Source organism: Dermacentor albipictus, chromosome 7 (assembly GCF_038994185.2).
Source record: "Dermacentor albipictus isolate Rhodes 1998 colony chromosome 7, USDA_Dalb.pri_finalv2, whole genome shotgun sequence".
Classification (NCBI taxonomy): domain Eukaryota; kingdom Metazoa; phylum Arthropoda; class Arachnida; order Ixodida; family Ixodidae; genus Dermacentor; species Dermacentor albipictus.
This window is the reverse complement of record NC_091827.1, coordinates 140,188,510-140,215,827: the sequence shown is the minus strand read 5'-3', so window position 1 is coordinate 140,215,827 and position 27,318 is coordinate 140,188,510. Positions and strand designations below refer to the sequence as shown.

Below are 27,318 nucleotides of genomic sequence, written 5' to 3'. Positions count from 1 at the left end.
CCCCAATCGGGGTCGTAGTGGCACGACACCGCAACAAGATAACGGTTGTCACTCCGGTACTCGGCTGAGTAGCGGAGGTAACTAACCTGCAGAAATAGACGTGGGGTGAGCATGGTGTTGCATGCGGTGTCGTGCCCCAAGTGGTCGATTCGTTGCTGCGCCTTAAGTAGCCTGTGCTCGGAATGCGTGACCGGTGACGTAATCGATGATAGGGGTTGCCAGGCCAAGAGAAGAATCCGGGCTGGGTCTGGGATTTCCGGGGGTGTCGGCGGGTCCGTAGGTCATTCAACGATACAGTCCCTTGCCTCGTGAAGGCACAGGGTGCTGGGCTGTGGCAGAAGCTCAAGGGAAGATATAGGCAGCACATGAGCATCTGCAGAAATAGACGTGGGGTGAGCATGGTGTTGCATGCGGTGTCGTGCCCATAAAGTAAACCTCGAAGCTGCTGCTCTAATACTGCACCCGCTTGATTAAATGAGAGATTAAACCCGATATTACTTCATTCCAGCACCCTCTCCATCTTCACGATGTACGTCATAAACAGCAGTGGGGATGATGGGCACCCCTGCCTCAGTACCTTGTTGATATCAACTTTCTCCTCGCTCCTCATACCTACCCATTAAACTAAACCAGTATATTCTAGGTAAATCTCTCTCAACACATGTAGACAATCGTCTCCTAAACCTTCCCCTTTCAGAATATCCAGCAAAATATGGCGGTCTACGTTGTCACGCGCTCCTGTAATGTCTAAAAAGGCCAGGTATAACAGTGTGCTTTCGACACTTGATATTTCAATACACTGAGTAAGTTCAGTTGAGTTCAGTTTATTACCTTAAATGTCCCTCGTAGGGGCATTACTTAACGGTGGGGTTTTTATAAGATAGCTAAACATCGTTAGGAATAATTATTTAACCAAATGGTCGGTTACAACTTCTGTGAACTCAGGGGCACAAGTGGTATTGGCGATGTTGGCGGGAAGTCCGTTCTAGTCTGCGGCGGTACCAAAATGACATTATTTCCTGCCCATGCTTGCAGCTTTAATTTGATTACCTGAATTGCTAGTACCCGCCGTGGTTGCTCAGTGGCTATGGTGTTGGGTTGCTGAGCATGAGGTCGCGGGATTGAATCCCGGCCACGGCGGCCGCATTTCGATGGGGGCGAAATGAGAAAACACCCGTGTACTTAGTTTTAGGTGCACGTTAAAGAACCCCAGGTGGTCCAAATTTCCGGAGTCCTCCACTACGGCATCCCTCATAATCACAAAGTGGTTTTGGCACGTAAAGTCCCATAATTTATTTATTATTATGAATTGCTAGCCAGCATATTAACGATGTAATGGTCAACGGATCATTATTGTCTTCTAGTTTATCATTATACGAGGGAATTGCTTATATTCGCCACGACCGTCCACAAGGGCACCCTCTTAAAAAGAAAGAAAAAACTTCTCTTTTATTATGTATGGCCACTCATGTGCACATCATAAACTACCAGGTATCTCCAGTTCAGTGCCACCTGTGCGGTATTACTGAGTTCAGATTGGTCCCCCTTGACTGATCGAAGAAGGCACCACTGTAGGTTACAGGAGGCGTGCAACTCCTGCGGTGGGGAAAAGGTAGAGTATCCGCCTCACGTGCACGAGGACCGTGGTTCAAATCCCGGTGCCGCGCAAGTTTACACCGGAAAAAAATGCGCGTGTTGAGAAAATTGCATAAACAGGCCTGGAGTGCACCCTGATCCCGGTGACCAGAACCGGTTACGCGCTCCTTCACCACAGCAGGATTGGCCACCCTGGTGCAGTAGTTGGCCATAACCTCCTATATGAATACAACAATCAAACCCGGGCCCTCAGTCCCCAACAGCCGCGAAGCAAGTGAGCACGGCGGCGGTCAGATCTCTCACGCAGCAGAGGGTGCTAAGAACCCCTGGCTCCGGACAGGCCGCCATGGAATCTGAACCTCGCAACGTTTAACGTTAGAAGACTATCTGGTGAGGTGAGTCTAGCAGCGTTATTGGAGGAATTATATAATAAGGCTCAGTGAGGTTAGGAGGAAAAAACAAGCATATACAGTGCCAAAAAGCGGGCATATCCTGTGCTAACGGGGCTTAGCGGAGAGAAGAGAACTGGGAGTCGGATTCCTGATTAATCAGGACATACCTGGTAACACACAGGAATTGTGTGTTACCTTCATGTTAAATCCCACCGTAGTCATCCATAAAGAAAGCAACAAAATCCCAATAAAGAAAGGCGTCAGGCAGGGAGATACGATATCTCCAATGGTATTCACAGCGTGTTTACAGGAGATATTCAGAGACCCGCATTGGGAAGAATTGGGGATAAAAGTTAATGGAGAATACCTTAGTAACTTATGATTTGCTCATGATATTGCCTTGCTTAGTAACTCAGAGGACCAATTGCAATGCATGCTCACTGACCTGGAGAGCCAAAGCAGAAGAGTGGGTCTAAAAATTAATCTGCAGAAAACTAAAGTAATGCTTAACATTCTCATAAGAGGACAGCAATTTACAATAGGCAGCGAGGCACTGGAAGTCGTAAGGGAATACATCTACTTAGGGCAGGTAGTGACGGCGGATCCGGATCATGAGACGGAAATAATCAGGAGAATAAGAATGGGCTGGGGTGTGTTTGGCAGGCATTCTCAGATCATGAACAGCAGGTTGCCATTATCCCTCAAGAGAAAAATATATAATAGCTGTGTCTTACCAGTACTCACCTACGGGGCAGAAACCTGGAGGCTTACGAAAACGGTTCTACTCCAATTGAGGACAACGCAACGAGCTATGGAAAGAAGAATGATAGGTGTAACGTTAAGGGATAAGAAAAGAGCAGATTGGGTGAGGGAACAAACGGAAGGTAATGACATCTTAGTTGAAATCAAGAAAAATAAATGGGCGTGGGCAGGACATGTAATGAGGAGGGAAGACAACCGATGGTCATTAAGGGTTACGGAATGGATTCCAAGGGAAGGGAAGCGTAGCAGAGGGCGGCAGAAAGTTAGGTGGGCGGATGAGATTAAGAAGTTTGCAGGCATGGCATGGCCACAATTAGTACATTACCGGGGTTCTTGGAGAAGTATGGGAGAGGCCTTTGCCCTGCAGTGGGCGTAACCAGGCTGATGATGATGATGATGATGACAGGAATTCTATAGTATTAACGGGAGGGTCGCATGTCTTGTTGTGAAACTTAATAAGATGTACTAATTGAAGGTCGTACAAGTCTACGCTGCTACATCCAGCCATGATGACCAGGAAGACGAAAGCTTTTATGAAGACCAGGAATCGGCAATGGTTAAAGTCAAAACAATATACACCATACTGTTGGGCGACTTCAATGCCAGGGTAGGCAAGAAGCAGGCTGGAGACAAGTCAGTAGGGGAATATGGCATAGGCTCTAGGAATAGCAGGGGAGAGATATTGGTAGATGTTCCAGAACAGAATAATATGCGGATAACGAACACCTTCTTCCGCAAGCGGGTTAGACGAAAGTGGACGTGGAGGAGCCCAAATGGTGAGACTAGAAATGAAATATACTTCATACTCTGCGCTAACCCTGGCGTCATACAAGATGTGGATAGGCTCGGGAAGTTGCGCTGTAGTGACAATAGGTTGATGAGAACTCGAATTAGCGTAGACTTTAGGGGGGAGAGGAAAAAACTAGTACATAAGAAGCCACTGAATGAGTTGGCGGTAAGAGGGAAATTATAAAAATTGCGGATCAAGCTACATAACCGGTATTCGTCTTTAACTCAGAAAAGGGACCTTAGTGTTGAAGATATGAACGACAATCTTAGGTGCATCATTAAGGAATGTGCAATAGAAGTCGGTGGTAACTCCGTTAAACAGCATACCAGTAAGCTATCGCAGGAGACGAAACATCTGATCAAGAAACGCCAATGTATGAAAGCCTCTAACCCGACATCTAAAATAGAACTGGCAGAAAATTCTAGTTTTAATCAACAAGCCTAAGACAGCTGACATAAAGAACTATAATATGGAAAGCATTCAACATGGTCTAAGGAACGGAGGAAGCCTAAAAGCAGTGAAGAAGAATCTAGGAATTGGCAAGTATCAGGTGTATGCTTTAAGAGAGAAAGCAGGCAATCTCATTACTAATATAGATGAGGCAGTTCAAGTGGCTGAGGGATTCTGTAGAGATTTATACAGTACCAGTAGCACCCACGACGATAATGTGAGAGCCAATAGTCTAGAGGAATTTGAAATCCCACAAGTAACGCCGGAAGAAGTAAAGAAAGTAAAGAAAGTAAAGTAAAGTAAAGTTATTCTAATTTAACATTTATCCCAAGTTCTTCCCAATGCAGGTCTCTGAACACCCCCTGTAAACACGCCGTGAATAGCATTGGAGAGATCGTATCTCCCTGCCTGACGCCTTTCTTTATTGGGATTTTGTTGCTTTCTTTATGGAGGACAATGGTGGCTGTGGAACTGCTATACATATCTTTCAGTATTTTTACGTACGGCTCATCTACACCCTGATTCCGTAATGCCTCCATGACTGCGGAGGTTTCGACAGAATCAAACGCTTTCTCGTAATCAATGAAAGGTATATATAAGGGTTCGTTATATTCCGCGCATTTCTATATCTCCTTATTGATAGTGTGAATATGGTCTATTTTTGAGTAGCCTTTACGGAATCCTACCTAGTCCTTTGGTTGACAGAAATCTAAGGTGTTCCTGATTCTGTTTGCGATTACCTTCGTAAACACTTTGTAGGCAACGGACGGTAGGCTGATTGGTCTATAGTTCTTCAAGTCTTTGGCGTCCCCTTTCTTATGGATTAAGAATATGTTAGCGTTCATCCAATATTCCGGTACGCTCGAGGTCATGAGGCATGCGTACACAGGGTGGCCAGTTTCGCTTGAACAATCTGCCCACCATCCTTCAACAAATCTGCTGTTACCTGATCCTCCCCAGCTGCCTTCCCCCCTTTGCATAGCTCCCAAGGCTTTCCTTGCTTCTTCCGGAGTTACTTGTGGGACTTCAAATTCCTCTAGATTATTCTCTCTTCCATTACCGTCGTGCGTGCCACTGGTACTGTATGAATCTCTATAGAACTCCTCAGCCACTTGAACTATCTCATCCATATTAGTAATGATATTGCCGGCTTTGTCTCTCACCGCATACATCTGATTCTTGCCAATTCCTAGTTTCTTCTTTACTGCTTTTAGGCTTCCTCCGTTCCTGAGAGCATGTTCAATTTTATCCATATTATACTTCCTTATGTCTGTTACTCCAGTAATCGCTGGTATCCCAGTTGCACTGCTTTTTCGAAGCTTCTTCCACTGCCATCACTTCGACTGTGGTGTCAATGGTGTGCTTTCACTTCGACTGCGGTGGCAATGCTTGAGGTGGTGTGCTTAATCGAGTTGGCGGTGACCCTCACAAGTTTTCTACTGCTGACCAGTTGCGTAGCTGGGTCGTCTGGCACCCGGGGCTCATAGGTTTTCTGTCACCCCTCCCCCCCCCCCCCGGGTGTAGTCGAGGAAGGCGAGGATATCGACAATTTCCGGGTTTCAGCACCAGTGCAGCCGCCTTGGACACCGCGCACGTCCCCCGGGTCCACCTCTTCTTCGCTTTCTTTCCCAGAGGTCGGGAATGTAGCAGGTATTGGCGGCGAGGAGTTACGGAGTCGCCATCTATCGGAAGCGCCTCGCTGGCGTAGTATGAGCGATCACGCGGCGCGCTCCTGATAGGTTCTGCTGTCAGCGCTCGCTGAAAACACCACGCGGGAGCTCTTCCGGAAATTTCTTTAAGTACTTTCGGAACGAGAGAAGTTTTTTTTTTTTACTGTCTAAATAATAATCTTGGGCAAACTGAAAGCACTGAATCGTTTACAGACGCTATCTCTTTACCGAATACGTACAGTGAACGTCCCTTTGTGCGGTCGCTGCGATTTGGTCTCCCGAACCGGCTTCTTGCGTGAAAGGTAGGCACACGCTTAGGCCAAACTATGTGAAATATGTTTTTATAGTGTCTGTATATCTAAATGGAGCGTAATAGAATAAAGCCTCAATGCAGCGATCGCACAGCTTTGCAGCGACCGACTGCGTGTCTGCATGCTTGTCCGCGCATTGTTTCGCTATCGCCGCGTGCGCGTTTTCGCACTGTGCCATAATTTATGCCGCCGAATATGAGCATTGGACAGTATACAAGCAACCAATGTTCCGTGGGTGCTATCAGAGCTGTTCAAAAATAATTTAATTGTAGAGACTTTGACGCCTACGGGGACTGATGTGCCGGACGTCGCTTCGATTCAATCTTCTTCTTTTTTTATAAATTCTTGGACATTTCAATATTATTTCTCGAGTTGCGTCGCACTATGTTTATTGGCGTTCTCAGCGTGTAATTTCCCGCTGCTTCTTTTTTTTTTGTAATCCAGTGCATTAATTCATAACACAAACATGACCTTATGCCAGGCTTTTTTTATGTGCTTCTTACCGCTCCCTGTCCACCCCAGTGAACTTGCCAGTATCTATAGCATCGACAAGTTCATAGACCAAACCGTCATGACATTAGTCGGGCAGCGGACTCGGGCGACCGTCTCAGTGCGCGTTTTTCGAACATTGCGGGCCAGGCGCCGTAGGAGAAATCTTCCTCGCGTCTGTGCTTGCTTGCATACCCGAGTTGTAGCCGATGATTGTTTGCCGGTGTTATGTTTCGCGAGCCAAGCTTCACGCAGCGTCTTGTCCTGCGGCTACATGTTAATAACGCTGACACCGGGCTCCGTTGCGTACGTCTAGCACTGCGGCACCGAGCAGTAGCCTATACCGTGTTTCGCGCCTTCAAAGGTAGCCACTACCTATTCTAGTGCTTTCAATTGTTGTAGAGGAGACGTTCGAAGCGGGAAAATCTCACCACTAAATGAGGACCGCAGCGTACGAGGGAACTTAAACTCTCCTTTTCCGCTTGCTTCGGCTCTCTCGAAGCAGCCGACGCGGCCGCTATGTCCGCGTGATCCCTAATAGCACGTCACGACGACGGTGGCGCCAGGTTTTCCAGTGGTGGAGCTCGAGGCCAATACACGCTATTTTTTCTGCGCCAAATAACACAGTGTGCTGCACTGATAACTTGTGATAAGCGCATGTGCACATCTTCTGTCAGGCTGTAAGGCTTGGAAACCAATACAAATGCGGCATCGTGGCCAATACGGCTCATGTCACAAGTAAAAAAAAAACTGATAAATTTTATTACCAATTTTAGCGGCAACATTTGCTAAATTGAAGGCCAACATTCATATCTCGCCCAACAAAAACTTCACAAAAATCGTCGTAGGTACTCTGGCCCGCAGTATTTTGGCTGTGGGCAGCCCTGAACGAAAACGGAACTTAAATTGTGTCCCAGTGACGCTGATCTCCCCACCATATTAGGAAAACGGAAAAGCCACCTGCCTCCATGCTGCGCGGGCGCCAATGTTATGACAATTACGACTTCTCTTCATTGTGATCAATAAATCCTTGTTTTTATTTGGTGCTATACGGACAAACGTGATTATCCTAGCTGCGGCACCACAAAAAGATTACGTACAGAACAGAGCACGCTTCGCGTCGATTCTTGACGTCACCATAAAAAAAAAAGAACCTCGATGGAGCCCGTGCCAGCGAAACTTGTTGGTCTGCACTCGCAATGGAGAGGGTTGAGGGATCAACCTCAGTGGTCCACTATTTCATATTTCTTCCGCTACTGCCATACTGGGCGCCGCCCACAGTGCCAAAGTACTGTAGGTTGTAGCACCCGAAACGATTTGGTTTAGAAGTTTTTGTTGAGATAATATATGACTTTTAGTCCTCAATTCTGCAATTGAAGTACTTCCTCTATAAGTACTAATTAGAGGATTATTACGGATATTGTTATTACTTACCTGCCATATTTTTCACGCTACCAAGTTCCTAGTAATCACAGACACATAACTTCATAGAATATCGGGAAATATTGTTACAAAATTCACGTGTTTTTTTTTAATTCTGTGCAGTTGACACAGACACTGTACTTGTGACATGAAGCCACACAATAACAACAGTTTTCTGAAACTTTCGAGGGTAAGAAGGAAAGCGTGAAATATAACGGCAGGTTTCGCAGCGGCTTCTCGGAGCGAGCGGGAGAGGGGAAGTAAAAGCGAGCTGAACATCGCGGCGCCCACGACTATATACAGCCTGTCGAGTCATACGCCGCCAAACTCTTCGACCACACCGAGTCTGAAGACGATCCAGAGAATCCTATTCGCAACTTTTGACGGCCGCACTTATGCAACGTCGCTCTCAACGAACGCTGCTTCGCCGTAAACGAGAGCACTGGACGCACTCGTTGAACGCCCTCTTGCTGCTGTCTGTTCGTCTTCGCTGCGCGTTCTGAACGGAAGAGGAACCGAAGAGCCTCAACGCCTGACAACGCCTTACTGTATGTTTAGCGACTCCTGCTCCCAGCATGAACACACGTCACGAGCGCACCCCACATCAAACATTCCGCTAAGGCGAATAGTTTAGCGACCATTTTACGAATTAAATTTTTTTGCCCGCACATTCGTGGAATTATTTCATGGGGTGTGGATAGAGCTGCAGCCGACCATTCTGCGGCGCAACGCATCGGGTACATGAGCTCGGGCTACTGGATACCAGAGCATTCGTTGCCATTTGCGCCCAGTCATGCCGGCGGAAAAAGGGTTGTCTTCAGGCGTATCACACCTCCCCCCCCCCTCCCACTGACCCCTTGCACCCGGGGCACACGGCCCCTCGGCCCTCCCTGTTGCTACGCCACTGCTGCTGACGCAGGTGCTTTCAGCCAACTATCACACGGCGGCCCTTTCTCATACATTTCCGTTCGACGACATATGCCTGAAATTGGTCGACAGCGGTTCTTCGACTGCAGCAGATTTGTTCAAGGTGTTTGAGCTACAACAGTGTCCAGCCGGTGACCAATTTGAACGTTTTCCGATTCCAAGTTGGCAACATTTCCAAGTGGGTACTGACACTGTCAAGTGTGAGCGACGAAATCACCGGAGCAGCACTGTGACGATGGGGCGTGCAACCGGCGAGATGGCGGTGACCCTTACAAGTTTTCTACTGCTCACGCAGGTGTTTACGGCGAACTATTCAACGGCGATCCTTTCTCACGGATTTATGTTCGATGACGTATGCCAGGAATTGGTCGACAGCGGTTCTTCGACTTCAACAGATTTGTTCGAGGCCTTTGAGCTACAACAGTGTCCAGCCGGTAACGAATTTGAATGTTTTCCGATTCCAAGTTGGCAACATTGCCATGTGGGCGTTGACGCTCTTTAGTGTCAGCTACAAAATTAACGGAGCAGCACTCTGAAAATGGGGCGCGGAACAGGCGAGATGGCGGTCACCCTTGTGAGTTTTCTACTGCTCGCGCAGCTTGGTTGCTTTTACCCTTTGAAGTCATCGCACTACATATTTCCGGTTCCACCCCGAACGCTTTATTTTACTTTTTCTTGTCGGTGACGCGGTTCTGTGTTGTCAAATTGTCTGCATGTGAAGAGGCAGTTTTCGCTTTTTTTGTAGCGTGGCATTTTATCTACTTATTTTGCTGCATCATGGTGGATATATTGAGTGTAACCCAGGTCCACGAACTACTGAACAAATCTGAGAACTGGTAAATGGTCAAAGTGCATCACTTTCCAAGTTATCGCACCTCACCGCAGACGTTACTGGCGTTAAAGCTCGGTTTCTTTCATTTAAAACTAAGCTAGGAAAGATTGACACAGTTGAAATAACCTTAGCCAACGTTGAAGACCAACAGCGACAAGATCATGATGCTTTAGTAGGCATGATAAAAAAATTCGACGATTTGGAAATCCTCAGAGGCGCAATAATTTGCTTTCTTATGGCTTGGCGGATTCTAATGTCAACGAGATGGAAGCCTAGTCTGAGGAACTCATCATAAGTCAGTGCACTGCGAAGCTTGAAAAACCTTCGTTAGCTATGGAACGTGCACAGAGTTTGGGTAAATTCTGCGAAGGAAAACATTGGCTCATCATTGTTCGCTTCAATTCTATTAAAGACCGCCAAGACGTGCTTTCAGAAGCATTCAAGCTCAAAGGATCGCACGTTGCTATATTTGAAGGTTTTCCCTGTACTGTCCATGATAAGCGGAATAAATTATGAGCGTATGCTTTTCAACCTTGCCATGGCAGGACTTGCAGAGAAACTCGGACAGATCCACGGGCTCGAGCCCACAATATATGCAGATGGCATCACCATGTGGGCCTCCATAGGAACCCCGGGCATGGTGCAGGGCATCTTCCAGGAGTCAGATGCTCGCCTACCAAGTCGGAGCTGCTCGTACGCAGACCCACGCACAAGGGCCGCAGGTCATACTCGTCAGACTTCGATTATAATCAGGAAATTACCGTACGAACCAATTCGGGACACGCCGTGCCATGCGTCGACAAAATCAGAGTCCTCGCTATGGTCGTAGCGACTGAAGACGTCAATGCCTCTATGGTTCAGAAGCTCATCACCAAGACCAACAAAGCTATCGGGCTCATCAGAAGAATTGCCAATAGACACAGGGGCTTCAAAGAACATATTATCAGCAAAGTCATACACGCGTTCGTCACCTGTCCCTTCGCATACGTTGCGACAATGCTCAATTGGTCACGATCCGAAAGAGACAGACTTAATGCCCAAATCAAAAAGGTCATGAAGCAAGCCCTCAGCATTCCGAGCAGCACCAGCAACGAGAAGCTGGGGCACTTGGGCATGCACAACACACTGGAAAACATCGCCAAACCCAGCAGCGTGCCAAGCTTGCTAGGCTTTCGGCGACGCCTCTGGGGCGCATGACCTAGGGAAGATAGGCTTTGCTCAAGCAAACATAGAAAAAAGACTTTGCGGAGCTCCCACGGGGCATCCGCTCCAAGATCATGGTATGACCTATACCCAGAAACGTACGCCCAGAAAACAACAGGGGCAGACGACAAGCGAGAGGATAATTCCCCCTTAACTAAGACTTGGCGAACCGCGAATGCAAATTTTTTGGGGACATGGCGGCATAGGCGAGAAACAAAGCTTTCTCAGCGGTGGTTGTAGAGGGCCGCGGATCCAAAAGACATGCAGTCGCGGTAATTGCAAGGAAGCCAGAACAGGCTGAACAGGTTGCGATCGCTGTTGGTCTCGCCGACGTGAATCTTTCACACATATATAGCGACTCCATTGCCGCTATCACAGCTAACCAAAAGGACACGGTCTGCGCACAGACTCTCAGAATTGTCCAAAGAAAAAGATTAAGAACCACCTCATATACTGGTTCCCGGCACACTTAGGACCAAATATCGGCGCCGTCCCCAACCTTAACGAAGCGGCACATGAGGCTGCGCGCGCGCTCGCAGACCGCGCGGCTACAGCCGACCACTCGGAGCACAAGGACGCCCCCAATGTATACAATGAAATCACTAAACACCACTACCTACAACGTAGAGAGTATAGCACGCCACAGCGCTAGCTCACTCGGGCTCAAGCGGTTACGCTCAGAATGCTACAAAGAGACACATACCCCACGCAAAACAGACTACAACCCTACATGTCTGAGCTCTACGACAAGTCTGATTGCAGCTATTGCAATATATCCCTGAACGTTTATCATTTGCTCTGGCCATGCTTGCCAGCTAACGTAAACTCCGAACCGGATAAGCGCAAGCTTGAAAAATCAATCCGCAGCGAAGAACTCACTCCCCAACTCTTGGCCGTCCAGCAGGTCCACGACGCTACCAGGAAACTCAACCTCGCGGCTCCGTCGTGGGAGACGCCCACTCCATGACAGCCCAAAGCTGTCGTGGCCGGCAGGACCTTGAATAAAGTTGATTTCCGTCCTTTCTATGCCAAACAAAACATCGAAGAAAGCTTAAAATCAGCTCTGAACTTTGATGCGCGCTTCACTTGGGGAGCAGGCGTTTCCAACGGGACAATAAACTGGTGTTGCAAGGGAGCCATCACAAAGTACTGTGAATGCTGCGATGTGCCCCGTCAGCGTTCTGTTAGTCAACTGTCGCGGTGTAAACAATAAAGTTGATTATATTCACTTTTTTTTTGTACCATCCAATCGACCATCATTTTGGAAACAGAATCTTGGCTTGCCTCGACTATCGGAAGCACTGAAGTATTTCCGGACACGTACGAATGCTTTCGTCGAGACGGCTGTGAACGTGGCGGAGGGGTGTTTATTCTTGTCCATAATAGTATCCGAGCGTGCAAATGGGATTTTCGGATAATGAAACTGAATCATTTTTTTTTGCAAAGCAAGGCTGCCGAATGGGAAAGCAATTGTTCTTGGGTCATTTTAGAGGCCCCCTGGTCCTTCTGTCGAATCACTAGTACATTTATCTAATTTTCTTGAAACTATTAGCAATGAATGCCTCGTTATAGGGGGGGGGGGGGACTATAGCCTTCCGGTTATGGAATGGTCAGCTGGGGCACCAAGGGATACTACTCGACGGAGCCTATACTCAACTTTGATATTTTAGATCACAACACTTTCTATCAGTATGTGCATGTGCCATCGCGCACTGACGGAACATGTCGCATACTCGACCTTTTGCTCTGTAACGTACCTAATGTTGTATACAATATGCGGGTATTGCCAGGTTTGAGTGATCGCAACGTGGTTCTAGCAGATTTATCAGTTCTGTATGTGAAGGTGGCTAAAAGCACCTAGTCGAGAGGTTTATGCCTACAGGAGGGCCAGCTAAGAGGCGATTAGCGCTGCTTTCGAGTCGTTCTTTCCAACTTTTGATGCACTCGCAGATAATCTAGATATGGAAAAACTGTGGAATACTTTCACACTGAATATGTTTGAACTACGTGAAGCTTTTGTCCCATCCTGAGTCATATCAAGTAGGCGAGCTCGAGAGAAACCCTGGTTTAACACAAAATTACGTGCCCTTGTTCGACGACAGCAACAAAATTATCAAAGATACAAGGCGTCTAATTCGCGAGAGCATTTGGCCTTGCTGAAATCAATAAAAATTGAATTTAAACGAAAGTACGACATCGCTAAGGACATGCATTTTTTTAATGAAGGAGAAAGACTTTAATCAAGGAAATCAAATCAAGCAAAGACTTTATTAAAGGAGAAAGACAAATAATTTTTGGGGTATGTGAAGCTTAATGGCAAAGACGACAGATCGATCCGTGCTTTGAAAAAATAAAGAAACAATTATTCATGGTAATGAAACTAAAGTTCAAATTTGTAGTCGTTATTTCTCATCTATGTTTTGCCGTCTAGCTCACGTACTGTCTGTTTAGAATTACCTCCCGAAACAGGCCGCATGCTGGAAGTCACCTTTTGTGTTGATGGTATACGTAAATTATTATAAGATGTGAACGAGGCCAAGGCATGCGGGCCTGATGACATTCCTCCCGCTATCAGAAGGAATTGTGCGGACGCGTTATGCTTTTGTTTCTCTCGGTTGTTCCAAAAGACCCTCAATGAAATCGACATGCCTGATGATAGGAAATTAGCACGAGTGGTGCCCATACATAGGAGAGGGGAGCGAAACTCCGTTCAGAACTACAGGCCCGTTTCCTTAACTAGTATAACCTGCAAAATTATGGAGCATGTATTATGCAGTTGTGTTATGGCCAATTTAATTAAACATACTCTCCTAAGCGCCAGCCAACATGGTTGCAGGCGTGGGTTATCTTGCAATACACAGCTGGAAGAATTTCCTCGCGCTTTAGCATCGGCAGTTGATAAGCAACCAATTGTGGACTGCGTTTTCCTAGATTTCCGTAAATCATTAGATGTAGTCGCACACAGTCTCCTAATGTCCTAATTAAACGCATTAAACTTCGATGGCAAAATAATAGCGTGGATCGCCGAATATTTGTCATTGCAGAAACAGGATGTTGTTCTGAACGGCGTATCCACGCAATATGCATCTGTTACGTCGGGAGTTCCCCAAGGCTCAGTGTTGGGGGCACTATTGTTTTTGTTGTGTAATAATGATATTTCAGCTGTTATACAGCCTTCATTCAGGATGTTTGCCGATGATTGTGTTGTTTATAGAGTCGTAGATGCCATTTCCGATTCACAAATCACGCAAGTTGACCTAAATACTATAGTAGACTGGTGTTTGCGTTGGGATATATCATTAAATATATATAAGACTGTTCACGTCACCTTCAAAAGAAAATGAGCTAATCATCCGTACGGGTATAGAATTCATGATTTACCTCTAAACATGCAAGGAATTTAATTATCTAGGTGTGTTTTTTACTTCTGATTTACGATGGAACAAGCATGTAAACTATATTGGAAATACGGCAACATCAGTTTTGGGATTCTTGCGGCAGAATTTTAGCCATTTACAGAGTAACATTAAAACGCAGTTGACATTCAGTCACGTACGTTCAATACTTGAATATGCATGTTTTGTTGGGGCCCACACACATCTGAACTTACAAATAAATGAGGAAAAAATCCAGAATAGGGCACTTCGATTTGTTCTTGGTAACTATAACCGGCAGCTTAGCATGACAGAAAACAAACTTCAACTTCAGTTTCAGTTTCATATTCTTTAAATACAATGCATTGGAAAGATACAATATACAGACGAGGGTCCCAAAGTCAAAGACTGCAACGGGACCCTTGGTTAATAATAACAATGTAGAGATGTATTAAAGAAGAGCAAGCTAACAAAAACAAACGAACACAATTTCGAAAATACAACATAGAAAAATAATATAAATGAAAACAATTGTACTTATATAAGCCTGCAGTGAATAAAAAAACTGCCAGTATATACAAATGACAAATATAGTGTAATCGATGACGTAAATTTAGTTACACATATATAACAGCCTAAGAGCATGACTAAATCTATGAAAGGATGAAGATTTATTGCTAACGGGTAAGTCATTCCAGAGTTTTATAGCAGCGAATGATGATGTGATTTTTCCATAGTTAGAACGAACCATAGGTAGTAGAAAATTAGAGTTACGTGCAAACCTGGTATTATTGTTATTGACGAAGTGCCTGGAATCGATGAATTGGTATGAGAGCTGTTTAGTAAGTAATTCATAAAACATAATTATTTGATGGTATTTGAACAAGTTCGTTACAACAAGGATGTTATTTTCACAAAGTAGAGGAGTAGCGCTCGTGAAAAAGCCACTGCTAGTGATAATGCGTATGGGTTGGTTTTGTAAGTGCTGAATAGATGAGATATGACAGTTGTATGTGTTTTCCCAGGAAAGAATGCCATAATTATTGTCACTGTGAATAAAGGCAAAGTATAATGCTTATAATGCGTCTTTAGAGAAGTATGGTCTTGATTTGATTAATGCTCTAATACCGAAGGTACACTTTTGCCTAATGAAGGCAATGTATTGAGGAAACTTAAGGTTAGAATTTAATTTTTAGGTCAAAAATGATACACAGTCAGAGGCGGGGATGTGATGACCATCTAGAGTCATCTCAGGTAAGCCAGTTAGTACTCTTTGGACAGATCGAAACATCATGAATGGAGTTCTTGAAGGATTGATAATTAATTGATTGGACGAACACCAAGTAGCAATATGGTCAAGCTCATTGTTTAGTTTAAGGATTAAGGTTGTTAAAGAATTGTTAGGCAACGAGATATTAGTATCGTCTCCGTAGAGTACGCAATGTGCCGACTTAAGACAAGTGGGTAAATCATTACTATAGATAGAGAATAATAAGGGACCTAGTATGGAGCCTTGTGGTACACCTTGGTTAATAACTTTAGTATCAGAATAAGCACCTCCACAAAAAACTGTTTGTTCGCTGTCACACAGGTAACATTTTAGGAGTTTTAGTGCTGGTCCGGTACATTCCAGGGCTTCTAGCTTAGTTCAATTTTTTTATGAATAATTGCATAAAAAGCTTTAGTGAAGTCCAAGAATACCGAACCAACGAAGTTACTCGTATCAATCGAGTGACGAATGTAGTCGGTTACGGATAATTAAGCTATGTTAGTCGAACTGCCAACGCTAAAACCAAATTGAGAGGATTGCATCAAATCGCATTTTTTAAAGTAATTATTTAGGCCCTTACAAATCACTTCTCAACCACTTTACTAATCGATGACAGAATAGAAATAGGACGATAGTTAAACACCTCCGTTTTATCACCGTACTTGTGTACAGGAATATTTTAGCCTTTTTAGGCAAAGGGGGAAAATAGCACATTTAAAATTATTACTAATTATAATACAAAGTGCATCACAAATAAGCGGTGCAAGAAGTTTTAGATGAAATACAGAAATATTGTTTAAGCCAGGGCTAGAATTCTTTAGGGCTAATACCATGGAGCATAGCTCATCCGCAGTTACGGGAAAGAGAAAAAAAGAATGATTGCAGCGATAAATGGGATTAGTAGTAGGCATAATACGACTGCTGTATATATTGTAGAAGTAGTCACTGAAACTATTTGCTATAATAGCAGAATCAGTATGAATTTATTGTTGTAGTTTATTTTATCATAAGTATTACTGGTCTTAGGTAAGTTCATGAACGCATTAAGAAGTTTCCATTGTTGTGTGGGATTGTTCTTGTGTTTAGCAAATGCATTTTTTGTAATACTGTCGTTTAGACTTCTTTAGCAAGTTGTTCACTATGTTACAATAATTTTTATAGCGTGCCGCTAAGCCTACAATAAAAGGTTTCTTTTTAGTCTTTTTTTATAGGTTTTCTTTTTTTCTCATACTAGTCAGTAGACCTCTTGTTACCCAAGGTTTACCGGGAAACTTAAAATGTTTCTTGCATCGGATGGCAGTGGTTTTAGCGCGAAAAGGCTGTAGAAAGATGGAACAAACATTTTCAGGAGCTTCATCGACATCATGCAGGAAGTTAATTGCAGACCAATCAGTATTTGTGATAGTGTTATCAAAACTGTCTCGGTCAAACTTGGAGGAAAAGTAGCAAGGCTCGGACTGAGGTATTTCGGCCTCAAAAGAGACGAATATTGGGAAATGGTCTGTGATCTGCGTATCTATGACACCAGAGTTCGGAGTTGGTGCGATGTTTGTTAGAGCATGGTCAAGAAGCGTGTTGGTACCATGAGTAAAACGCCTAGTAGGAGACATAATTAATAATTCCAGTCCGAAACCCGCAAGACAGTCTGTATAAGCTGTTACATTTCCGTTGTCGACGTCAAGTAAGTTGATGTTAATATCACTGAGAATTAGGACTTGCTTATGTTCAAGAGCACTTTTTTTTAAAACTATGCAGAGTTCACCCAGAAAACCAGGAATAGATGAAGAAGGGGAGCGGTATACACAACCAACACTAAAACTGGTATGGTTATGAGAATTCAGCTGTAAGTCAGTGTCAATCCATATCTATTCACAGTGATGTGCATAAAAAAAAGATCAAGCCTACGCTTATATTTAATATGAGGTGAAATAAATATGGCGGAACCACCATGTCAATCCGAAACACGATGGCAGTATTCGGCTTGGTATGGACGAAAACCGTTTAAATTGCTATCAGCATTGTCAAGCCATGTTTCCAAAACTGAAATAAATGAAAACGAATGATTAAGCGAGTCAGCAAATGCAGAAATGGCATCATGGTTCTTGCGCAAACTTCGTGCATTGATATGAAGAATAGAGATAGAAGATGTAAGCAGTGGTTCCACTTCGGCTGGTGATAGCAAATACATTATGAAAAGTATTGAGGAACGCGTGTGCAATCAGTTCGCAGAACAGGAAATGTAGCAATAGGCTACGCCTGCGCAAAGATGCGAAAATCAGCCTCCGAGCTTATTCGGATGACCCTGCTGTCGGTTGACTGACGGGCTTTAATCTGGCAATTTTCAGTCCATAAAAACTGCCAACTGTTCTCTTTTTTTGCAGTGCAAGGGCCTTGCTGAATAAGCGGTTGTTTTAAGTTGTGAGGTGTTCGTTAATGTAAATGGGATTATCATTACTACCAGAAAAGTCAATCTGGGAGCATCGCAGATGAGTTTCGCGACCCTTGCGAAGAAATTCATTCGTTTTGTAACGTGAACAAAAACGAATAATTGTGTACCTGTCCGACATCTTGCTGGCCACACGATGAGCTATATCAATGTCTCCAGAAGAAATTGGGCACTAAATCGCATCGGCAACCTTCGTCATGATCGCAGAGCATTCCTCTCCTTGTGATGATGGAATGCCTTTAATTTAATGTTATTCTATCTGCTGTACTGTTCTACGTCTGCGATTCTTTTGGTTAATGCTTGATTCTGCGAAGTTAATGCTTTCTTAGTAGTTACCAGTTCACTGAATGTCGCTTTGAATGTGTGATACTGTTCGCTCATGAAGCGCACGCTTTCAGCTAGAGAAGCAAGGTTGCCGATTCCCTGGTCTTCAAGCCTCTTCCCAATCTTGGCAGCCCGACTGTGTACAAGTGCATCAAGCTTATCATTAAGCAGCGATTCGAGATGCCCAATTTTTTCAGCGAGTTCAGCGTTGGTTGGCATCGCAGAAAACAGACCAAAAACACGAGACGCACTTGTGAGCAGCAGCTGCAACAACATCATAGGATGCAGTGAAAGGCAAAAAAAAAACTAACCAGCAGTAATATATTGGACGGTTAGGCTGCGTCCTGTTTTGTTGCAGCCACTGCTCAACAGTGAAGCTGGTACCGGTATGGTCCCCTATGTATGGTTCTCCAGCCGATCAAGCGCAGGCGTCTTAGTTCGAAGTCCAGGGAAGCCGCAGAGTCAGCCTGCTGATTGTGCGCAGTATGCTATGCTAGGCAGGGCACGATGATGCCGTCTGCTGCGTCAAAGGGGAGGCACGGGGATATGGACTGTAGACAGCGGGGAACACGAGCTGCAGTAAAAATATCGGACGGTTAGGCTGCGTCCTGTTTTGTTGCAGCTCTGCTCAACAGTGAGGCTGGTACCGGTATGGTCCCCTATGTATGGTTCTCCAGCCGATCAAGCGCAGGCGTCTTAGTTCCAAGTCCAGGGAAGCCGCAGAGTCAGCCTGCTGATTGTGCGCAGTATGCTATGCTAGGCAGCTGGCACGATGATGCCGTCTGCTGCGTCAAAGGGGAGGCACGGGGATATGGACTGTAGACAGCGGGGAACACGAGCTGCAGTAAAAATATCGGACGGTTAGGCTGCGTCCTGTTTTGTTGCAGCTCTGCTCAACAGTGAGGCTGGTACCGGTATGGTCCCCTATGTATGGTTCTCCAGCCGATCAAGCGCAGGCGTCTTAGTTCCAAGTCCAGGGAAGCCGCAGAGTCAGCCTGCTGATTGTGCGCAGTATGCTATGCTAGGCAGCTGGCACGATGATGCCGTCTGCTGCGTCAAAGGGGAGGCACGGGGATATGAACTGTAGACAGCGGGGAACACGAGCTGCAGTAAAAATTTCGGACGGTTAGGCTGCGTCCTGTTTTGTTGCAGCCGCTGCTCAACAGTGAAGCTGGTACTGGGATTCTCCCCTATGTATGGTTCTCCAGCCGATCAAGCGCAGGCGACTTAGCTCCAAGTCCAGGGAAGCCGCAGAGTCAGCCTGCTGATTGTGCGCAGTATGCTCTGCTGGGCAGCTGGCAGGATGAGGCTGTCTGCTGCGTCAAAGGGGAGGCACGGGGATATGGACTGTAGACAGCGGGGAACACGAGCTGCAGTAAAAATATCGGACGGTTAGGCTGCGTCCTGTTTTGTTGCAGCTCTGCTCAACAGTGAGGCTGGTACCGGTATGGTCCCCTATGTATGGTTCTCCAGCCGATCAAGCGCAGGCGTCTTAGTTCCAAGTCCAGGGAAGCCGCAGAGTCAGCCTGCTGATTGTGCGCAGTATGCTCTGCTAGGCAGCTGGCAGGATGAGGCTGTCTGCTGCGTCAAAGGGGAGGCACGGGGATATGGACCGTAGACAGCGGGGAACACGAGCTGCAGTAAAAATATCGGACGGCTAGGCTGCGTCTTGTTTTGTTGCAGCGGCTGCTCAACCTAAATGGCAAGAGCTGAATGATCATAGAAGGCATATCAGACTAAAATTTTTTCACGACATTTATTATTCTAAAACAGGTATAAATCACGGAAAATATATGCAGGCACCACACTACATACTTAAACTACTTGACCACTGTTTGAAGGTCAGCGAATTGTCTTGTAGGGGTGACGTCTTCCGTTATTATCTTTCTGTTAGAACTGTTCCAGATTGAAACAGTTTGCCATCGAGCATTGTATACATCTCAGAAAATGATGCTTTTTTCCACCCATTGAAATAATTTGTTCATGTATGTATTCAAGTACGTAACCTCCCAGCTGTAATGCCCTACGGGGCGATGCAGGTAACCAATAAATAAAAGAGAAACGCGTTACCCGTACTGCAAAAAGGCATTGTATTGCATCGGGCTTTAATTACTTGATGCCGTATTTCCGAAGGACAGTGCTTTCAAATTTGTTTTCGGTGTAGTTACCCTAAGATCAATGAGCTAAGATTTGATGCCGCACAAGGTTTTATGAAATAATACAAGGCACGAAAGGAGTGGGGGAAATATGCGCCGCGGAATTTCACAAATTCTTTCGAAAATAAGAACTGTTGATATGTCATCCCACTGTGTGCGTGGCTATAAGAATTTTTCGAACGTTGAAAATGGTATGGGTCACTGCGCGCTCTTCCCTTAGAAGTTTCTTTTACCAGATCTATCCGCGTTAAAGATGTTTCAATCAGCTTATATTTGCACTACATCTTTGAACCCAAGATATTCTCTGCTGTGTTTAGCGGATGTCTGCATTCTCATTCATTATGCACGCATATATGGCGTACTCAAGATATAGCTGCCGTGACTGTACCTAGCCAGGCACAGTAACTGCCGACTTCGGTAACAACCCCGCGAATACACTTACGCGCAGCAATGTGCGCTACATAAACACTAGACCTGCACCGTAAGTAGCACGAAAAGCGGTGGCTCAAACTACGACAACCGTCGTTTCAGTCAAGAGTTCTTCCATGTTTCCCACTAAAAAAATACACCTAGAAATGAGCGTCACTTCAGAGATAGGTCTGCACAGCAAGCAGTGTAAACAGCATCGCCGAATCAGCATGTGAAGCGCAACTTTTGTGCCTGAGCCCAGAACTGTTTGAACTAAAGCAAAACGAGTTCGCCAAGCAATGTGCGCGACATAATAATAAAGCCTGCCGAACCAGGAACGTAAAACGGGAGGCTCAGACAACATGAAGCACGGCTTCCGAAGCAGCGAGTGAATGAACATTTCCAACTACAACCATGCTGGAAGTTATTTGGTGCGAAGAAAGACTGCAGACGCTCGCGCTTCTCACCAAATCTTCCAAAAATATACCGGTGACTTCTGATGAACAGCCACTTAACTCGCAAAAGGTGCCGGTCCCGCGCGTTCTTAAAGTTTGTCCGGCCATTCTGTGCAGTCAAATCTTTCGGCGAGCCGCGTTGCTTCTTCAAGACCGAACGACGAAAATTCGTTTCCCCTTGCCTGCTCGGTTGTTACACCCATAAGCACAACACAGGCCTGACATCCCCGCAATGCGTAAACGGCGCCAGCGTAAGCGAAGCGCTCTCGGCCAAAACTCCGCCGCCAGAAAAGAACCAAAGCGCGATTTTGATACCCGGAATGGCGCCGGCGTCTGCTACGGACCAAGAACGCGCGCGCTATTAAGTGACCACCGCGCTTCGGCCAATAGGAGGGTTGACACTCAGGAGGCGCGTCAGGTGAAAGGGAAAGCGGCAAAGTTCACAAGGAGTCGCTACCTTTAGGTTTTAGGCAAAAAGAAGCTGGCATTCCACTTTCCATTCGGCAAAGTAACGATACAGCAACGCAACACTTTCATAGGTATACTATGCCGCTACAGACATCGCTTGCCCGCTGTCGCTACCTTTTGATTTTAAAGAAAAATTCTCTGTTCGGCAAAGTAACGACAGAGCAGCATACAACGCTTTCATAGACATACTATGCACAACAGTGCAACACTTTCACACCTACAGTGCAGAACGGAGCGACCAGATCACGCGACCCACGGCACATGCACGAACATTCCTCGAATAAAACACACAACACTTTCATAGACATACTACGCTCAACAGAGCAACACGGAGCACTTTCACACATACTGCTCAGAACGGAGCCGCCAGAACACGCAACACACGTCACATACACAAACGCTGCTCGAGCTGCCAAGACCCACAGGCTTGGAAACTTATTATATAGCCATGATGAATCGACCTTCATTGTTGTGGCAGTGAGTGACTCTCTGTTATGCGTAATTCAGTAATAAATTTCGGTAGGATATTTGTTTGGGTGTAGTCACCTGATAGGCACGGCAAATGAACACAGACCTGTTAATATAACACAGCACTATATTGAACACTTTTTAACAGGGATATTCAATTATCAACACGGTGGCGACAGCGATCTAAGCATTTTACTTCGAAGCCGCAGTGGATGGCGAAGCCCCACCTAGCCAACCTAGAGTGGGCTAGGTGACAGCAGTACCGGCAAGATGCTCACCCGAATATTTTTCTTCGCGCAGCTTCTCGATTGCCTGACTGTTCCCGTTGAGTGCTGTGCTGCTCCCTTTGACTGCTACGTTTCTTCGTGTCCAGCTGGCCTCTGCTCTCAAGGTCTGCACGTGCAGTGCACTGACGGTGCGCGTCTGAACTGCCCTATCACCTTGTGTTATAGCCGGGGCCCGTTCATCGGCGTATCTGGCGACCCCTTGCACGCCTTTGCCTACGCCTCGCTGGATCAGCCGGCTATCAGCGGTCTCCGCGCTGCTATTGCGTCATCTACCGAGGATATAAAAGCGTTGCCCCCAGCGCCCTTCTTCAGTGGGCCAGGTGACAGCAGTACCGGCAAGATGCTCACCCGAATATTTTTCTTCGTGCAGGTATGTTACCGCAAAGGCGCTCATTGTATTAGATCCGACGATCGGTTTCTATTGCTGTTCCTATGCCTACGTGATGTTGTTTCCTGTTCTTCACAAATGATGTATTGCTTGAATCGCCCTCTGTTGAGCGGTGACGTGGAAGTGAACCCTGGCCCTCCAAAGAAAAATCCTGGGCTTCACCGTTCCCCCGAAATTCAAATGGCTTCGAGTAGCCTAACGAGAACCGCGGCAGCCGCTGCTTCCACCTCACAGGCCGACGCTACGGCCGTTGATGCTAATGACGTTGTGATTGCCAAAATGCTGTCTGAACTGTTAGATAGGCAGAAGCAATTAGCTCGTGACATGGCCGACATAAAGTCATTCCAGAAAACTGTCGACCAGCATTTCGAACGTCTCGATTCTCGTGTGACTGCGCTTGCGTCTTCACCACCGGAAAACTATGACGTCTTATGGTACGCCCACACTAGCGACAAAAACGCGCGCGACACGCCGCACGCGGCAAGCGACCGCGCGGCAGACGCGTGCGGGCAAGTCCACAGTCGCGTTTTGCGGCACGCGGCAGCGGCCCGTGGAGTCCCGCGTTGTCTCGTTCCATTCGATACTTCTCGCTACAACGCGCTCTCCGTTCTGCCCATTTCGTCTTCCATCGGAAGTGTCTGTGTTTTTTTGCGCCACTGCCGGCCACGCTCAGGCATGTCGGATACGGACGAGGAGCTACTGGTGACTGTGAACACTATAATACTTGTTTGTTCTTTACTTGTGCGACGCCGACGTGCCAGACAGCGGACGAGAAAGTTTTGGGTGCGGTACAGGGACACTGAGGGCCAGGCGCGCACTCTGCTTCCCCACCTTCACCAATTACTCACCTGTCATGCCAAACTGCTGTCCATAATGTGCCAGCGGTTGGCGCGCAGCTCCTTGTCCGACGCTGGATTTATCATAGAGGTACGCATATCCGCGAACGGTTTCCAAAAACGCCTCCATTGCGAGGCGAATTCTTCGTCGACGCCTGAGTGGCGGTGTGGTAAGGCTCAACAAAAACAGCCCCCTTGACTGGAAATTGCCTCTGAGATTTTACGGCGCGCGTGTCACTGTTCAGTCTCAGAGCCCATAGATTATGATTCTTTGCTTATGCGACAGGTGGCGCCACAACAGCGCGGCTCGTAAAGCGGCTCACTTCTGATTGGTGGACGTTTCGCGTCTGCCGCGAAAAATGGGTCTCGCACCCATTCGCGCGTTTGCCGCGCGTTGCTGCCGCTTTTCGTGAATCTTGCCGCGCGCGACAGCACCGCTCGCCGCGCGCGTTGTGTCGCGCGCGTTTTTGTCGCTAGTGTGGACGTACCATTACGTGCTCAACTTGATTCCTTAACATTTGCTGTGGCGCAGCTGAGCAAGAAAAATGATGACCTCGAAACTAGATCTCGTCGCAATAACGTAACCTTGTATGGCATCCCAGAAGACGCAAATAAAGATGGGGACGACTTATTAAACAAGGTGTCAAACGTCATCTCAGAATGTCGATCCAATGTCCAAGAATCGAACGCTGTCATAGGCTTGGTAGGGTACGCGAGGACCATCCACGTCCTGTTATTCTGAGAATTTTGGACTACATCGAGAAAGTAGCCATACTCAAGAACGTGCGCAAATTTAAAGACACTGACTACCATGCAACCGAAGACTTCTCCTTTAAAATTCGTGCTCTCCGCAAACAACTTTGGGAAGCCTCCCAGGTATATCGCAACAATGGTTCTGAGTTCTGAGAATGTAATTGAAGCTTCGCTTCAATTACATTCTCATAGATAAATCTCGGTACGTCTGGAACGCTGATAAGGATGCCCTTGAGAAAACACACAGGCAGTCCCTCAAACGCACAGCCCGACATTTTACTACGCCTTCTGTTTAACGTCGTAAGCACAGTCATGAAAAGCTCTCGATTATGCATAGTAACGCTAGAAGCATTATAGACAAATTTCCTGACTTCTTGTCTCTTGTGTGTTCACACTCCCCACATATTGTGGGCATTACGGAAACGTGGCTTCACAATGGCGTCTATGATTCTGAATTCACTCCCCCAGGCTATGTGGCGATACGAGCGGATCCACAGAATAGCGAAGGTGGAGTGGTCGCTCTTATCGTTCGATCTGACATTAAGTTCTCCATTATGAAGGCGCCAGCAGAAATTGAATTTGTCTGGTGCAAAATTTTTCTTTATGAACAGTCCATTGTAATCGGCAATCTTTATCGGCGGCCAGGTTCATCTGTCCATGTATTGCGCATCCTTAATGATTATTTGAACATACAAAGATTCCAACTGTCTAATCTTATTTTGATGGCCGATTTCAACGCACGCAGGTATCCATTGGCCATCATTTACGTTTTCTGTTCGAGATACATTCATCTGTCAAGAATTGTTGAACATTTCCTTGTTCTTCGATTTAAAGCAAATTGTTAGCGAAGCAACAAGAGGTGACTCGCTGCTTGACTTGGTCTTTCCCGGTTCAAATATTTATCAGTGTGGTTTTGAATGTGGTATTTTTGATGGAAATTCGGACCACAAGGCTGTGGCAGATACTATTAACTGTCCTGTTTTCGTGCCGCTGTCGACTTTCACCACATTTCCTGATTTCGCTCGCGCTGAGGATAGTGCTATCACCAATTTTCTTGCTTCTTCTTTCGATGCATTTCACACGATTAGTCACATGGGTGACATCAACGAACTAGTCAGCGAATTTGAAACTATTGTCAGTGACTGCATGCAACGTTTTGTTCCACTAAAAACAACGAAAAAGAACCTCACATTACCCTGGATGACACGTGATATCCTTCACGTATCACGCCGCGTTGGACGCCTCAGGCGCGTGAAGCGTTTATCAGACCCTGATAGTCCATCAGGTTTCGTAGGGCAAAGGAAGAACTTCGAGTAATTACAAAATCGGCTAAAGACAGTTTTTTCAATGTCCATTTAGGAAATCTAAATCTTATCCTCGCAAACGTTGGCGCTCTGTCTTGCCAACAGAGTCCACATCGGCATCTATAATCGTCAGTGATGAAACAACTAATGATACGTTAATAATTGCTGATGCTTTTAATGCGTACTTTAAGTCCGTCTTTTCATCAGATACCCACGAAGTTCCATCCTCTGACCCTCCTAAAGTGACAACTCCGATTACTGATATCATGATTAAAAAGCATGGTGTAATAAACCTAATACTACAGTTAGACACTAAAAAAATCAACCGGTCCTGATAGTATACCCAATTGAATTATTATTCATTATTCATTGTGGTCTGCTGGCTACTTAACCATCATCTTTCAAAAGTCCCTCAATACCGGCATTGTTTCATCCTCAAGGAAGCTGGCCAAAGTCCATCCATTATTCAAATCTGGTAATAAGCAGCTCTTATCTAATTATAGACCCATTTCATTAACATCATATTCATGTAAGATGCTGGAGCACATAATTCACAAACATATAGTGGAATTTCTGGAATCTAATAACATGCTTTCTAACTTTCACCATGGTTTTAGGAAAGGTTTCAGCACCTTAACACAACTAGTAGAATTCTCACACGACATCCTCTCCGCCCTTCATATCGGCACCCAGGTCGACGCTATATTTATGAGTTTTTCCAAGGCTTTCGATACTGTACTGCATTCTAATCTCTTAATAAAGCTTAACATAATCTTGAAAAATTCTCACTTCTTTAGCTGAATTGCCAGTTACCTTTCTCATCGATCACAATTCGTACGTTATAATTCAACTAATTCATCTTCTGGTGTACCCCAAGGGTCGGTTCTTGGTCCTTTACTATTTCTACTATACATTAATGACTTGCCTCGAAGCGTCACTTCACACATACGCCTTTATGCGGACGACTGTGTTTTGTATCGCGTGATTAACACACCAGAAGATCATCTTGCACTAAATTCATCATTTGTCAGCTTCTGTACCTGGTGCAACACTTGGCAGATGAAAATAAATTTTACTAAAACAGTGATAACGTAATTTTCTAATAGTGCCTCTCCTTCATTGACCAATTACAATTTCAACGACTTATCCTTGAACAAGGCCTCAGAATAGAAGTATCTTGGTGTCATATTTACAACTAACATGTCCTTGTGAAAACACATTATTTCATTTGCACTAAAGCACTCCGGAAGCTGGGGTACTTGAGGCGCAATTTTAACAATTATCCAAAGGAAACTAAGTTACGTATGTATAAAACTTTAATTCGCCCTATCCTAGATTAGGCTTCTCCTGTCTGGAACCCTCATAAGCAGTGCGACATTAACTCCATTGAGAGCATACAACGAAAATCTATTCGGTTCATATATCGTCGCTATGATCACTATTTTTCAACCTCTCGTGCATTATCTTCTTTGAACCTAACCCCTTTATCCATACGCCATCACAATGAGTCATTGAAGTTTCTGCATGGCATCGTCAA

At 45.6% G+C, this 27,318-nt stretch overlaps 1 protein-coding gene across 1 annotated transcript in view; it reads left to right on the top strand.

The window, feature by feature from the left end:
* The window catches only part of LOC139047299 (uncharacterized), a 1,527,628-nt gene that overhangs the window by 707,587 nt on the left and 792,723 nt on the right, over positions 1–27,318 (top strand). The window contains exon 17 of the mRNA XM_070521114.1: positions 22,514–22,870. Coding sequence (XP_070377215.1) covers positions 22,514–22,870 — 357 coding nt within the window. The remainder of the gene's footprint in view (positions 1–22,513; positions 22,871–27,318) is intronic.